The sequence below is a fragment of the Girardinichthys multiradiatus genome, chromosome 10, assembly GCF_021462225.1.
Source record: "Girardinichthys multiradiatus isolate DD_20200921_A chromosome 10, DD_fGirMul_XY1, whole genome shotgun sequence".
NCBI lineage: Eukaryota > Metazoa > Chordata > Actinopteri > Cyprinodontiformes > Goodeidae > Girardinichthys > Girardinichthys multiradiatus.
This window is the reverse complement of record NC_061803.1, coordinates 35,184,968-35,200,557: the sequence shown is the minus strand read 5'-3', so window position 1 is coordinate 35,200,557 and position 15,590 is coordinate 35,184,968. Positions and strand designations below refer to the sequence as shown.

At 40.3% G+C, this 15,590-nt stretch overlaps 1 protein-coding gene across 5 annotated transcripts in view; it reads left to right on the top strand.

Moving 5' to 3' along the window:
* Nucleotides 1-3,214: 3,214 nt before the first annotated feature.
* The window catches only part of slc38a10 (solute carrier family 38 member 10), a 36,931-nt gene continuing 24,555 nt past the window's right edge, over nt 3,215-15,590 (top strand). For 2 of the 5 annotated variants that reach the window (XM_047377344.1, XM_047377343.1), the window contains exons 1-7: nt 3,215-3,390; nt 3,572-3,832; nt 6,077-6,194; nt 6,376-6,421; nt 6,579-6,672; nt 6,849-6,992; nt 15,363-15,487. In XM_047377344.1, the coding sequence (XP_047233300.1) occupies nt 3,743-3,832; nt 6,077-6,194; nt 6,376-6,421; nt 6,579-6,672; nt 6,849-6,992; nt 15,363-15,487 (617 nt within the window). In that variant the 5' untranslated portion in view covers nt 3,215-3,390; nt 3,572-3,742. The remainder of the gene's footprint in view (nt 3,391-3,571; nt 3,833-6,076; nt 6,195-6,375; nt 6,422-6,578; nt 6,673-6,848; nt 6,993-15,362; nt 15,488-15,590) is intronic. The other 3 variants (XM_047377345.1, XM_047377347.1, XM_047377346.1) reach the window with 3 other exon arrangements.

The window sequence follows — 15,590 nt, the reverse complement described above, 5'->3', positions numbered from 1 at the left end:
AGCGTCATCGGCCAGATTTGGTCTTGTCTGTTTTAGTCTTTTGTTGCTTGTTTCCTTTTCCTGAAAGGAATATCTGAGGCCTCTGGAAAAACAAGATTCCAGCATGACTGTTGGTGCTTTTGTAAATATAACAACGTAAAAGTATTCCGTTACTAGTATATGACACTCAGGGGGAGGAAAGAACAAAAAAGCAATGTTGACAAAATGCTCTCAAAAGCATAATCTATTATGCAGGAGTAAAAAAACTTTCCATTTGACTCATATTAGAATAGCACTATGCATTATTGTACAGTACTTAGCTGTGTATATATGTGTGTTTGTACATCTGGATTTAGAGGCTTTACAATAAAAATAAATTATTAGTAGTAAGATAGGCAAAAACACAACCAAGACACATAAGAAGGGCAAAAACTGCTTAAACATTAAGACAGCTAGTATACATAAAACAACACACCTAACAGGAAGATAACTGTTCCAACTCAAAAGAAACTACAACTAAACAATGTGTCTGTCAAGTAAAAATGACAATCAAAGAAAAGATAGGATTGGCAGACAGATATGAGATGTGTGTAGAAACAAAAACATTAAAAAAATGACCAAAACTTCCACAAAGACAGACAAATAACCAATATGAAACATGGAAAGATATGTTACAAGGAAACTAAAAGTATGATATAAAAACTGATAAATGACAATTTAACTTAAATGTGCAAACTTGGACCAATGTTCCACAAAACAAACTAAGAAATAAATCCGCTAAGAAAATGAACATGAAAATAAAAACTTTGGACACAAACCAACAGAAACATACAAATTAACAACTAAAAGGAAGGAAAATGTTCACAAAAATGAGAGAGAAGAAAAGTCGCCAACATTTATCACAAAACATCTGTAAATAGTTATATAACAACCACAGGGAGAACTGCAAAGACATGCGCAACTGCTAATTTAAATTGATAAAGGCACAGTAAGGAAAACCTGCAGCAATAACAAAATCAGACATGTCCAAACAAGATATGGGATGCTATGAGATTCTCATGGTACAACTCCAATTCCAAAGAAGTCGGGAGGTTGTTTACAACGTAAAAAACAGAACACAATGATTAGCCAATCTTGTTCAACCTATATGCAACTGAATCCACTACAAAGACAATATATTTAATGTTCAAACTGATACACTATACTGTTTTTTGCAAATATTTACTCATTTTAAATTTGATGCTAGCAACACGTTCCATAAAAACTGGGACAGGGTCACGTTTATCCACTGTGTTTCATCAACTTTCCTTTTAACAACACTCAGTAAGCCTTTGGGAACTAATTGTTAAAGCTTTGTAGCTGGAATTCTTTCCCATTCTTGCTTGAACAATCTGAGGTCTCCGTTGTTACATTTTGTGCTTTATAATGAGCCACACATTTGGGAGACAGGGCTGGACTGCAGGCAGGCCAGTCTTGAACCAGAACTCTTTTACTACAAAGCCACGTTATTGGAACACATGAGCAGAAGAAGGCTTAGATGGAAGCAAATGTTGCTCTAAAACCTGTATGGACCTTTCAGCAACAATGGTGCCTTCGCAGATGTGCCAGTTACCCATGATGCCATGGGCACCAACACACCCCCATACCATCACAGATACTGGCTGTTGAACTTTGCTCTGATAACAATCCAGATAGTCTTTTTCCTCTATGGCCCAGAGGACATGATGTCCATGATTTTCAAAAACAATCTGAAATGTGGACTACAGCACACTTATCTTCAGTCCATCTCAGATGAGCTTGGGTCCAGAGAAGCCGGTGCCGTTTCTGGGTGTTGCTGATATATGGCTTTGGTTTTGCATGGTAGAGCTTTAACTTGTCGATATGGCGATGAACTGTGTTTACTGACAATGGTTTTCTGAAGTGTTCCTGAGCCCACGTGGTAATTTCTGTTACAGAATGAAGTTGGTTATTAATACAGTGCTACCTGAGGGGTCGAAGGTCACAGGCATTAAATGCTGGTTTTCAGCCTTGCTGCTTATGTTGAGAGATTTCTCCAGATTGTTGTAACAACAGGATTGTAACATTGCTAAGCTACAGAATAAACTCCCATTAAATTCATTTGTAATTTTCATGTGGTTATTCTGCGGAATATTAAACCTTATTGGTCCTCTGGTCATTACAGAATTGGACTTAGAGTAAAAGAAGCTAAAATTATCTTGTTCTACAAAGAGCATCTAACTAGTTATACAGTTGGGCTATCTTGGGTAGCTAGCCTGCAATTCTGGTAGCCCCTTTTTAGTGTCAACACCATCACTGTTTGTGTTGGTGTGCAGTGGCCATCTCAGCTGACTGGCAGTAGGTAGCAACATGTAGGGGAGGGGCAGTGCTGCATTTACTCAGCTTCATACAGCCAGAGAATGAAACTGGTCAAATAATTAAATAATCTGCGATCTGATCAACTAACATGTCTGGCTGTCACTTTGACTCCAATATACTTTGTACAAACATTGAAGAAACTCATGAATATTTCCTGTATTTTATAATGAATATGATTGCTATAAAAAAAGGAAAATGCTTAAAACAAGTTGTTAAGTGCTATGTATTTAATGTATAATGTAAATTACCTCATGAGATTGTAAAAAAAAACATGTTTTGTCATGTAATACACTTTATTAAATGATTTGCAAATTATCTGTCCAGGGTGTACCCCGCCTCTCGCCCGTAGACTGCTGGAGATAGGCACCAGCTCCCCCGCGACCCACTATGGAATAAGCGGTAGAAAATGACTGACTGACTGACTGATTTGCAAATTAATGAAAACAAGCTGTGTGAAATGCAGAACATAAAAACAATGGAGTGCAAACAATATAGAAGATAGATCAGTAATGTGTGGTGGTTAGTGGCTTTAGCTAGAGGTGGGTCCAAATGAAATTCTGCTTATGGCCTCAAACGTCTCTGAAAATAAGTTAAATGCTTCAAAATTTCTAAAATAAGTGTTGAGATTAGTTTCTATTATTTATCTATGATGAATGTTGGCTGTATAATAACTGATTAACCTTTAAGAAGTGGCCAGAACCTGTGTGAGAAGATTAGATTGGAAATAATCATCATTATGAGATTCTTGCACAAGACTGAAAAGCAATTTAGAAACTAGTTATGTATCACCACTAGTGGGCGCCCGAGTCTTTCAGCAGTCCTGAAAGTTGCGGACTGCGTCACGCAGCTCCTCCATACCACTTCCTGGATACGCGGTCAGGGAAACAGTCCTCCTGTATGTGTTTTTAAACTGTGTTACATTGATTTTCTGCTCTCAGTAAGCGCCCACCGCGCCTTTTATACGCAGAAAACGGATAATTGTGGCGGAATTACAGATGATAACGTAGCAGGAGAGCAAGGCAGAAAGGAAGGAAGGTAACTACGAAGTTAGAAGCTAGTTAGCTCTGTGGCTAACGACTTTAAACTTTATAAACTGTCTTATGTGGACTTGGTTACCTTTACCCAGAGGCGTTAAGGTAGTTTATCAGCGAGTATTTTAGAAAGGAAATAAAGATATGCGGATGTTACACCTAGCTATCGTTGTGTTTCCTCTCAGAGCGCCACGTCACTGATCCTCGGAGGAGTAAACCATCAGCTCAGTACGACTCCAAAAGATTAGACCGAGCCAGGACATCGCCAGAGGTCCTGACGGTGGTCCTGTTTCTGCCTGTTCCAGATTTATCTGTGTTATAAGACGAGGGGGCCGCCACACATCTAGCAGCTCAAAATGACGGCGTCAAACTGGGGTCTGATCATGAACGTGGTGAATAGCATCGTTGGAGTCAGTGTGCTCACCATGCCCTTCTGCTTCAAACAGGTGGGTCAGTGACAGCTGCTGCATAAGGTCCACTTCAACCTTAATCCATGCAAACACCTGCACTAAAAACGCGGACTGATCTAGTTTTCCCCATACTTTCCTCATCCAATGTTAGATCTTTTTTGTCATGTATTGAAGTATAGTAATAATTGATTTTATTGAGAAATACATCAAGTTTATACAAAATATCAATTCTCAAAGACATTAAGATATGTGGACTTTCAAAATGTCATTTTATTCCCTGATCCACTTAGTTATTACTAGGTATTATAGCTATATTTTTTGAAAAGTTATATGTTAAAAAATAATCCCTGAAAAAACCTTTCACATGATCCAGAGGTCATGTGTGCAGGTTTATAATTAGTTAATTTATTTAAATTATGGTATGACGTTGTGACTTCCTTTTCCCTTTGTATAAATTATTTGATTAATGGATAATCGTTAGCTTTTAATCACTCTATAAAAAAATATAAACATGTTAAAAGTTTTGACTTCAAGTTCTAACTTGAAGTTAAAACGTGGTTGATAACACATCTGTGAAAAGTTGTAACTAAAAATGACAAAAAATGCTTAATTTGAAAAATGTTTTTATATTTAGATGAAGAGTTTAGATGAATGTTGTGCATTTTTAGTGGTTAGAAATAAATGTCAGGTAGTTGTAGCTGTTTTATTCAACCAAAATCTTACACATGCTATTGTTGAATATATTTACACCACTTAAAAAGAGTGACAGAATATTTTAGTTACTACTTAATGAAAAATGGCATGTCAGAGATCTTTTTACCCTTATGAGTAATGGAAGGGAAAATCTTTTTTGGCTTTGCTGGAATTAAACCCTTTTTATATTTGCTCATCAGCTTTTTGCATGTTCCCAGTGTTTTCCACTGGTATTTTTGGTGATAAACTCCAAGTCTTTAAGGGTGAAAGGCTTGTATGCCATTTAGGGCTGCAGCAATTAATCAGATTGATCGATTATTAAAATAATCTTGTCTTTTGACCAGGACTAGCTCCCTGTGACCCTGAACAGGACTTTGTGGTTACAAAAATGGAAAGATGTGACAAGTCTTATCAACAGGTTTTTTTTAAAGATTGTTTTGGCACTAGTGGCTTTTATTGAACAGTAGTTTGACAGGAAAGAGGGTGGAGGGAGAAAGGGAAGACATGAACTGGGAATTAAACACAGGACAACTTTGTCAGAGACAAAGTTGGCGGACCATCAGCCTGTGCTGATGCTCTACCGTCTGAGCCACTCAGCGCCCCACTTTTTAAAGAACATTTGACAACTCCTGTAGGAAAATGCAGTTGGAGTTCAATGACTGGTACCTTCAATCATCTACATATGTTCTTTTATCATTTTATGGCGATTGTTTTGCCTTTAGGCCACTTCCTTTCTTGTTTTCAGCCTGTTTCGTGTACTTTAATAAAAAGAGGGATTAATCATAATTTGTTGTTTTACTTAACGATTTGGTTCTCTCCTGAAACAACAATGGTCTCGGAATGGTTTGGGAGGAGAGTTAACTTTTTAAGGAATTTCTGGAGTTCTTCATTATTTTCTGGCATGAGCTCCTGAAGCCAGAAATCTTACATGACTGCTATCTGAAGCATTTTTAAGTATAATTAGAAACGTATTGAGTTTGTTCTGGATTTTATTTGGGGTCTTCAGATTGAAGTAAGTTTAATACGAATGTACATCACACATTTGGGAAATTTAATTTGTAACTGTTGAAAACTATTTAGCATTTTCCTCCAGATTCATAGAAATCCACCATTTTTTGTTGGTCTTTCACATAAAATCTCAGTAAAACACATTAATAAATGTAGAAAAAATCAAGGGGTGTGATTACCTTTGGCACGGTGCTGTGGTTTACATTTTTCTGAACTGCAGTTAGTGTTCATCCAACAGGATGTTGTTATTATATTTTGTTTAGCAGTCTGTTTCACATGAGAAGGTCGTTGTTATGGACTGCAGCTCCACACTCTTCAATCTAAATAACCATTGACCTCTAAAGGAAGTTTGACGGCTGATAAAATAGAGGTGAAATTCCTAAGCAGTTAAGAAACCATCATTGTTTTACCATGACAGATATACACTTGTTTGAATATGCTGACAGTTATTTTTGACCGTTAAGATATGGACTACTCGTAACCTTTTGAACTCAGAAATGAATCAGCTCTGCTGTTGAAATCCTAAATGATGCTGTGATAAAAGCTAACCTGCCCCTCTGTTCCTCTGTTCTTCCCCAGTGTGGGATAGTGCTGGGTACTCTCTTGCTGTTCTTCTGTTCATGGATGACCCACAAGTCTTGCATGTTTCTGGTCCACACCGCCAGCAACACCAAACGAAGGACTTATGCTGGACTGGGTGGGTAAACTCTTGTAAAGCTGAAGCAGAAGTATCAATGCAGCTGGTTTTTAAGAAGCAAGAAAGCCTGCCAAACATCTACCTGCAGTCATATTGATGGTTGCTGATTTTAGCTCAGGTTGAAATGAACCACTGTTAGATTATCTCTGTGTTATTCACGCTGATGCTCATCTCTCTGCAGCCTTCCATGCTTATGGAAAACCTGGAAAAGCGCTTGTAGAGATGAGGCAAGTTTCAGTTTGTATTCATGATGCACTTTGTGTATTTTTTGTAAATGGTTTAGATTTTAAATGCTTTTTATTTCTTTAGAACTCAGCTGTAAATAGAAGGTAACCGTAAACCTTTAATGTCTGACTCAATTTAACATCTTTTTTGTCTCTGCAGTATGATCGGTTTGATGCTTGGGACCTGTATCGCCTTCTATGTTGTCATTGCTGACTTGGGCTCAAATTTCTTTGCTCAGCTGCTGGGTTTACAGGTTTGAGATTTATTTGTAAATCTAAACCCTCTCCTAAATATATTCTTGCACCACAAAAAAATAGTCAAACCATATAACAAGTGAATAGGATATGAGTTGTAGACATAACTATCGTTCCTGTATTTTAAAGGGTTTTTAAAATTGATCGTATCATCATGTTGCTCTGCTCTGTGAAGGTGACAGGCAGTTTCCGTGTGTTTCTGCTGATCGCCGTTTCGCTGGTGGTTGTCCTCCCTCTGAGCCTGCAGAGGAACATGATGTCCTCCATCCAGTCCTTTTCAGCCATGGCTCTCATCTTCTACACCCTGTTCATGTTCACGGTGAGCCCAATGACGCACAGCTCTGCCCAGAACATGTGATGAGTATCAGTAAGGTCGGATTATGGTTTGCACTAGCAAAACAATAAATGATCTAAGCCTTCTGATTCACAAGTCTGAAATTTGGTTTAGATTGGAGCCAAATGCTATTTTTAAACAATAGATTAGAGAAATCCAACTTAATTGTTTGATATTTTAGAACTGCTTAGAATGATTGACAATAATGCCAAATGTGACCTAGATCTTACAGTTAGAGATGCACCAAGACACAGAACAGGCTTTGTTGTGGATGCTGTTACTGAGTTAACAAGATTGAAAGTTGATGCAAAAGCTGATTTTTCTTCTTTGCCTTATTTTTAGTCTGGAGCGCAAGTTCAACTATTGAAGTATTTAAGAGACAATTTCATTTAAAGGACCATCCATCTCTGGATGGATGGATCCACTTGACAGACGTTTTGTGAAATACAAGCAAACTTCAGATACAATTAGTTAAGAAAAGAACAAAACACCAGACAGTTTTTCTGTTAGCTTTGTTATTTTGTGTTAAATCATTACTCGATTTAAAAAAAACATAGGCCCTTCCAAAATCAAACTTCTTGTTGTGGATCTGAGTATATGAAGTTATGTATTTTAGTTTGTCTCTTTTTATACGCGTGTTTTTATTTTAATTCTGTGGTTCTTACTTGGTTTCTATACAGCTGAAGCCAAATGTCTGCTGTTTCCTTGAGAAATAAATGGATGTGGATAAGCTGGTGATGATAAACACATAGAAGCTCTGTAAGTAGAGCCTGGGCAGACAGGAATGGCCATAGTTCATCATCAAAGATCTGTAGTGATCTTTATGAGCCAAGTCATTATAAAGACCATATGGCCTGATTGGTGGTTCTGTAAGAACCTGCAAGGGAAAAGTGAGTTTCAGTTCGTATCAGTATACCCAGCTGGAACATGATATGAAATAAAATGATTAGCTTCAGCTTTGCCATCAATGGTCAAATTCACTGTGTCTACAATCTGATCTGATCTTCATCATAGTGTCGTTCCTCAGAGGAACTGTCTGGGCTGCAGACTCTGTCAGAATCTTTCTAAAATCATTCATCACTCCTTGTATTTGTTATTGAACAGTTGCTAGGGGAAGGTGGTTTCTATCTTTAAAATCAAGCCTTAACAAACCTTCTCAGATCAGTTTTCTAGTGCAAACCATCACTATTCTATGTATATACAGTACAGACCAAAGGTTTGGACACACCTTCTCATTCAAAGAGTTTTCTTTATTTTCATGACTATGAATATTGTAGCTTCACGCTGAAGCCATCAAAACTATGGATTAACACATGTGGAATTATATACTGAAAAAAAAAGTGTGAAACAACTGAAAATATGTCTTATATTCTAGGCTCTTCAAAGTAGCCACCTTTTACTTTGATTACTGCTCCACACACTCTTGGCATTCTGTTGATGAGCTTCAAGAGGTCGTCACCTGAAATGGTTTTCCAATAGTCTTTAAGGAGTTCCCAAAGATGCGTAGCACTTGTTGGCCCTTTTGCCTTCACTCTGCGGTCCAGCTCACCCCAAACCATCTCGATTGGGTTCAGGTCCGGTGACTGTGGAGGCCAGGTCATCTGGCGCAGCACCCCATCACTCTCCTTCTTGGTCAAATAGCCCTTACACAGCCTGGAGGTGTGTTTGGGGTCATTGTCCTGTTGAAAAATAAATGATGTTCCAACTAAACGTAAACCGGATGGAATAGCATGCCGCTGCAAGATACTGTGGTAGCCATGCTGGTTCAGTATGCCTTCAATTTTGAATAAATCCCCAACAGTGTCACCAGCAAAGCACCCCCACACCATCACACCTCCTCCTCCATGCTTCACGGTGGGAACCAGGCATGTAGAGTCCATCCGTTCACTTCTTCTGCGCCGCACAAAGACACGGTGGTAGGAACCAAAGATCTCAAACTTGGACTCATCAGACCAAAGCACAGATTTCCACTGGTCTAATGTCCATTCCTTGTGTTCTTTATCCCAAACAAGTCTCTTCTGCTTGTTGCCTGTCCTCAGCAGTGGTTTCCTAGCAGCTATTTTACCACGAAGGCCTGATTCACACAGTCTCCTCTTAACAGTTGTTCTAGAGATGTGTCTGCTGCTAGAACTCTGTGTGGCATTGACCAGTTCTCTAATCTGAGCTGCTGTTAACCTGTGATTTCTGAGGCTGGTGACTCGGAAGAACTTATCGTCCGCAGCAGAGGTGACTCTTGGTCTTCCTTTCCTGGGGCGGTCCTCATGTGAGCCAGTTTCTTTGTAGCGCTTGAAGATTTTTGCGACTGCACTTGGGGAAACTTTCAAAGTTTTCCCAATTGTTCGGACTGACTGACCTTCATTTCTTTAAGTAATGATGGCCACTCGTTTTTCTTTGCTTAAGTGCTTTTTTCTTGCCATAATACAAATTCTAACAGTCTATTCAGTAGGACTATCAGCTGTGTACTGTATCCACCTCCTGCACAACACAACTGATGGTCCCAACCCCATTTATAAGGCTTGAAATCCCACTTATTAAACCTGACAGGGCACACCTGTGAAGTGAAAACCATTTCAGGTGACTACCTCTTGAAGCTCATCAACAGAATGCCAAGAGTGTGCGGAGCAGTAATCAAAGCAAAAGGTGGATACTTTGGAAAACCTAGAATATAAGACATATTTTCAGTTGTTTCACACTTTTTTGTTCAGTATATTATTCCACATGTGTTAATTCATAGTTTTGATGCCTTCAGTGTGAAGCTACAATATTCATAGTCATGAAAATAAAGAAAACTCTTTGAATGAGAAGGTGTGTCCAAACGTTTGTTCTGTACTGTGTATATATATATATATATATATATATATATATATATATATATATATATACAGGGGTTGGACAATGAAACTGAAACACCTGGTTTTAGACCACAATAATTTATTAGTATGGTGTAGGGCCTCCTTTTGCGGCCAATACAGCATCAATTCGTCTTGGGAATGACATATACAAGTCCTGCACAGTGGTCAGAGGGATTTTAAGCCATTCTTCTTGCAGGATAGTGGCCAGGTCACTACATGATACTGGTGGAGGAAAACGTTTCCTGACTCGCTCCTCCAAAACACCCCAAAGTGGCTCAATAATATCTAGACCTGGTGACTGTGCAGGCCATGGGAGATGTTCAACTTCACTTTCATATTCATCAAACCAATCTTTCACCAGTCTTGCTGTGTGTATTGGTGCATTGTCATCCAGATACACGGCACCGCCTTCAGGATACAATGTTTGAACCATTGGATGCACATGGTCCTCAAGAATGATTTGGTAGTCCTTGGCAGTGACGCGCCTATCTAGAACAAGTATTTGGCCAAGGGAATGCCATGATATGGCAGCCCAAACCATCACTGATCCACCCCCATGCTTCACTCTGGGCATGCAACAGTCTGGGTGGTACGCTTCTTTGGGGCTTCTCCACACCGTAACTCTCCCGGATGTGGGGAAAACAGTAAAGGTGGACTCATCAGAGAACAATACATGTTTCACATTGTCCACAGCCCAAGATTTGCGCTCCTTGCACCATTGAAACCAACGTTTGGCATTGGCATGAGTGACCAAAGGTTTGGCTATAGCAGCCCAGCCGTGTATATTGACCCTGTGGAGCTCCTGATGGACAGTTCTGGTGGAAACAGGAGAGTTGAGGTGCACATTTAATTCTGCCGTGATTTGGGCAGCCGTGGTTTTATGTTTTTTGGATACAATCCGGGTTAGCACCCGAACATCTCTTTCAGACAGCTTCCTCTTGCGTCCACAGTTAATCCTACTGGATGTAGTTCGTCCTTCTTGGTGGTATGCTGACATTACCCTGGATACCGTGGCTCTTGATACATCACAAAGACTTGCTGTCTTGGTCACAGATGCGCCAGCAAGACGTGCACCAACAATTTGTCCTCTTTTGAACTCTGGAATGTCATCCATAATGTTGTGTGCATTTCACTATTTTGAGCAAAACTGTGCTCTTACCCTGCTAATTGAACCTTCACACTCTGCTCTTACTGGTGCAATGTGCAATCAATGAAGACTGGCTACCAGGCTGGTCCAATTTAGCCATGAAACCTCCCATACTAAAATGACAGGTGTTTCAGTTTCATTGTCCAACCCCTGTATATATACACACTGCTCAAAAAAATAAAGGGAACACTTAAACAAAACAATATAACTCCCAAGTAAATCAAACTTCTGTGAAATCAAACTGTCCACTTAGGAAGCAACACTGATGGACAATCAATTTCACATGATGTTGTTCAAATGGAATAGACAACAGGGAGAAATCTTTGGTGATTAGAAAGACACACTCAATAAAGGAGTAGTTCTGTAGGTGGGGACCACAGACCACTTCTCAGTACCTATGATTTCTGGCTGATGTTTTGGTCACTTTTGAATGTTGGTGGTGCTTTCACACTCGTGGTAGCATGAGACGGACTCTACAACCCACACAAGTGGCTCAGGTAGTGCAGCTCATCCAGGATGGCACATCCATGCGAGCTGTGGCAAGAAGGTTTGCTGTGTCTGTCAGCGTAGTGTCCAGAGCCTGGAGGCGCTACCAGGAGACAGGCCAGTACACCAGGAGACGTGGAGGAGGCCGTAGGAGGGCAACAACCCAGCAGCAGGACCGCTACCTCCACCTTTGTGCAAGGAGGAACAGGAAGAGCACTGCCAGAGCCCTGCAAAATGACCTCCAGCAGGCCACAAATGTGCATGTGTCTGCACAAACGGTTAGAAACCAACTCCATGAGGATGGTATGAGGGCCCGACGTCCACAAATGAGGGTTGTGCTCACAGTCCAACACCGTGCAGGATGCTTGGCATTTGCTAAAGAACACCAGGATTGGTAAATTCACCACTGGTGCCCTGTGCTCTTCACAGATGAAAGCAGGTTCCCACTGAGCACACGTGACAGATGTGACAGAGTCTGGAGACACCATGGAGAGCGATCTGCTGCCTGCAACATCCTTCAGCATGACCAGTTTGGCAGTGGGTCAGTAATGGTGTAGGGGGGCATTTCTTTGGAGGGCCGCATATGGTCCCCTTGTGGGACCATATGCTGGTGCGGTTGTCCCTGGGTTCCTCCTAATGCAGAACAATGCTAGACCTCATGTGGCTGGAGTGTGTCAGCAGTTCCTGCAAGATGAAGACATTGAAGCTATGGACTGGCCCGCCCGTTCCCCAGACCTGAATCTGATTGAGCACATCTGGGACATCATGTCTCGCTCCATCCAACAACGTCACGTTGCTCCACAGACTGTCCAGGAGTTGGTGGATGCTTTAGTCCAGGTCTGGGAGGAGATCCCTCAGGAGACCATCCACCGTCTCATCAGGAGCATGCCCAGGTGTTGTAGGGAGGTCATACAGACACATGGAGGTCACACACAATACTGAGCCTCATTTTGACTTGTTTTAAGGACATTACATCAAAGTTGGATCAGCCTGTAGTGTTTTTCCAGTTTAATTTTGTGCGACTCCAAATCCAGGCCTCCATTGGTTAATAAATTAGATTTCCATTGATGATTTTTGTGTGATTTTGTTGTCAGCACATTCAACTTTGTACAGAACAAAGTATTCAATGAGAATATTTTATTCATTTAGATCTAGGATGTGTTATTTCAGTGTTCCCTTTATGTTTTTTGAGCAGTGTATATATACATATGTATTTCTATTGCATGATGAACTAACAGCAGCTGTGTATGAATGTTTATTTGACTGTGATCTGTTGAAGACCTTCATGTAAAAAACCAAATGAATCTAACCTGCCGCTCTGCTTTTCAGTCGCTGCTTTAGTTTGAACAAATGTTATTTTTGTTGTTTTCTCTGTCAATTCTTATTTGCTTCATTTTACTGATTCTTTTACTTACCAACAAGATACTGTCTTGCTCCTGTTTCTAAAGAGCAAATCCACACTAAATCCCTGAGGCAGAAAACAGTTGCTGTTCTGGTCTTTGGGTTAAATCTGACTTCTAATCTAAGAAAAGAGTTGATGCAGATGACTCCACTGAAGGAATCTGTCTGTTTTTGCTCTGGTTTTCTATATAAACGGAAAGCCCTTTTATACCACATTGGAACATTTTTAGATGTGTTCTCTTCAGAGGAACCAGTCTTTCCATGTGAAAGTTGCCTTTTTATTGAGTTATTCTAGAGTCAGCATGACATTTCAGTTTCTACTTTAACTGTACTTCTGTTAATTAGCCATGATCAGCAATGAGCCCACAGATAATGGCCCCTCTCCATGTCTTCATACTAACCTGGGCTTAGCTTCCCTAAGTACAACAGCTTATAGAAAAGTCTGTGGAGGAATGTGCCTTGCAGGTAGTTTTACTCCTGGAACTTTTTCACATTTTGACCCGTTGCAAACACTAACTTCAGCTTTATCTGATAGAGGTGCAAAGAGTTGCACATAATTGTGAAGAGGAAGGAAACTGATGCATGGTTTTCAACCAGGGTCCACCGCAGCCAACTGCCTGCAGAACTCACATTTTCCACCTGTTTGTAGTTTAATCTCAGTATAAATAAAGGCCTCATAGGTTTGTTAGGCAACGTTGGTGAACAACCTGCATTATCAGGACCAAGGAACAAAGCAGACAGGTTAGGTTGTAAAACAAGATCACATCTTAAATTGAGAGGCCAGGGAAGAAGAGCATTAATCAGAACCTGCCAGGAGGCCCCTTTTAACTCTGGAGGAGCTGCAGAGAGCCACATCCCGGGTGGAAGAATCTGTCAACTGGACACAGATGTCCAGGCGTCCAGTTAAGAATATGCGGTGAAACTTAGAATTTGATGTTCCCAGATATCAATATCAGTATTGCAAAGATCTGGTTGGACTGGAATAAATATCATATGATAATCAGAATCATATATTCAGGCTTTATGCCGGTAATACATTTAATTTAATGGTGAAAATGCTTCAGCAGGACATTTTTGCTTAGGGAAACTTTACTTCTTTACGAGAAGGAAGTTGTTTCATTTACAGAACGGCAGATTTAGGCAGAACCTTTTCAATAAAATTATGTTGATGAGATGGATTTAATGTATTTATGTATACATTTATGTATTTCATTTTCTTCCACTAGCTGTTATATCTAGGATTCATGTAAGCAGTGAACCTGAAGCAGAAACGCAGTAACACGGCCTAGTTACATATTTGTTCATTTGTTAAAACTTGTATCATTATTAGAAGATTCACCAAAATCATTGCATGTTTTCCTAAGCTTGGGCTGTTTTCCCAAAGAGTGGGAATATCCTCCTGGAGATGTGCAAAGCTAGTAGAGATGTTCATTTAAAAGCTGTAATTGCAGTGGTTCTACACAGCTACATGTCTCAATTTTCAGATTTTTCTTTGTAAAAAATAAAATAAAACCATGCAACATTTTTCTTCTGTTTCAGTTCTGTGCTACTCTGTGTTGGTCTATAACACAAGATCTCAATAAAGTACATTTAGGTTTGTAGTTGAAATGTGACAAAATAGAAAAGTCTAAGATATATGACAACTTTCCAAGGCACTGTATGCTAACAGAGACATCTAGGAAAGTGGAGGAATTTCAGTTGTTTATGGGATTCAACAATATACATACAAGTACTATTTAGATAAAGTAACTTTGGAACAACAAGAACAAGAGTTGAAAGTGAGAGGATGAACCTTCTGTGCTTCATTTTAACCAGTGGTGTCCAAGTCAGTCCTTAAGGGCCCTCAGGGGCCGGTATCCTGCATGTTTTAGTTTGTTCCCTGGTTCCACACACCTGAACCAAATTGTGATTCTTTAGTAGGCCTCAACACAACTTTATTACTTGCTGAGGAGGCATTTTTCCATCCTGTTCCTTTTAGTAAACCTGCTTTAGTGCAACAGAAACTGCTTCACGCAGCCTTGCTCTGTGTTGCAGCAGACGCCTCTGACACGGTCCAGCATCAGTTTTCTGCCTCATGTGAATTCGTTTATTTACTCTTTTAGTGAACACACACTCAGTTTTTGTGTATAGCTCAGTTTTACTGAACTTCCCCCAACGTCTTCAAACTCCCATTCGTGCTCTTTTCTGTGTTATGTGAGATGTGGAGCATGTATATAACCTAGAACAGTGGTGTGGTGAGCAGGTATGACCTGGCCCTGACCTCTGACCTTCTAATAGATGTATCTCCTTCCCTCCCTTTTTCCATTCTACCCTGAACTGATCTCTCTCACCCCTCACCATATAACTTTCTCTTCTGTTTTTCCACTTTTCCCTCTCTTGTCTTGCTTCCCTCTCTTTGCTCTCCTTTATCTAACATGTGCACAACTCCCTCCTTCCCCCCCGGCGCTGTCTCTGCTTCTGGTGACGTAGATAGTGATGTCGTCTCTGCGCTACGGCATAATCTCGGGCTCCTGGGTGGAGCAGGTTCACCTGTGGCGCTTCAGGGGCGTCATTCAGTGCCTGCCCATTATCGCCACAACCTTCTGCTGTCACCCGTAAGTAAACCCCCAGATAACACCACGGTAAGGGCATAGAGTGAAGGAAGCTTTGCTCTCCCTAAAATCCTTCCTCATGTGCCCACCTGAACCTTCTGCCCTC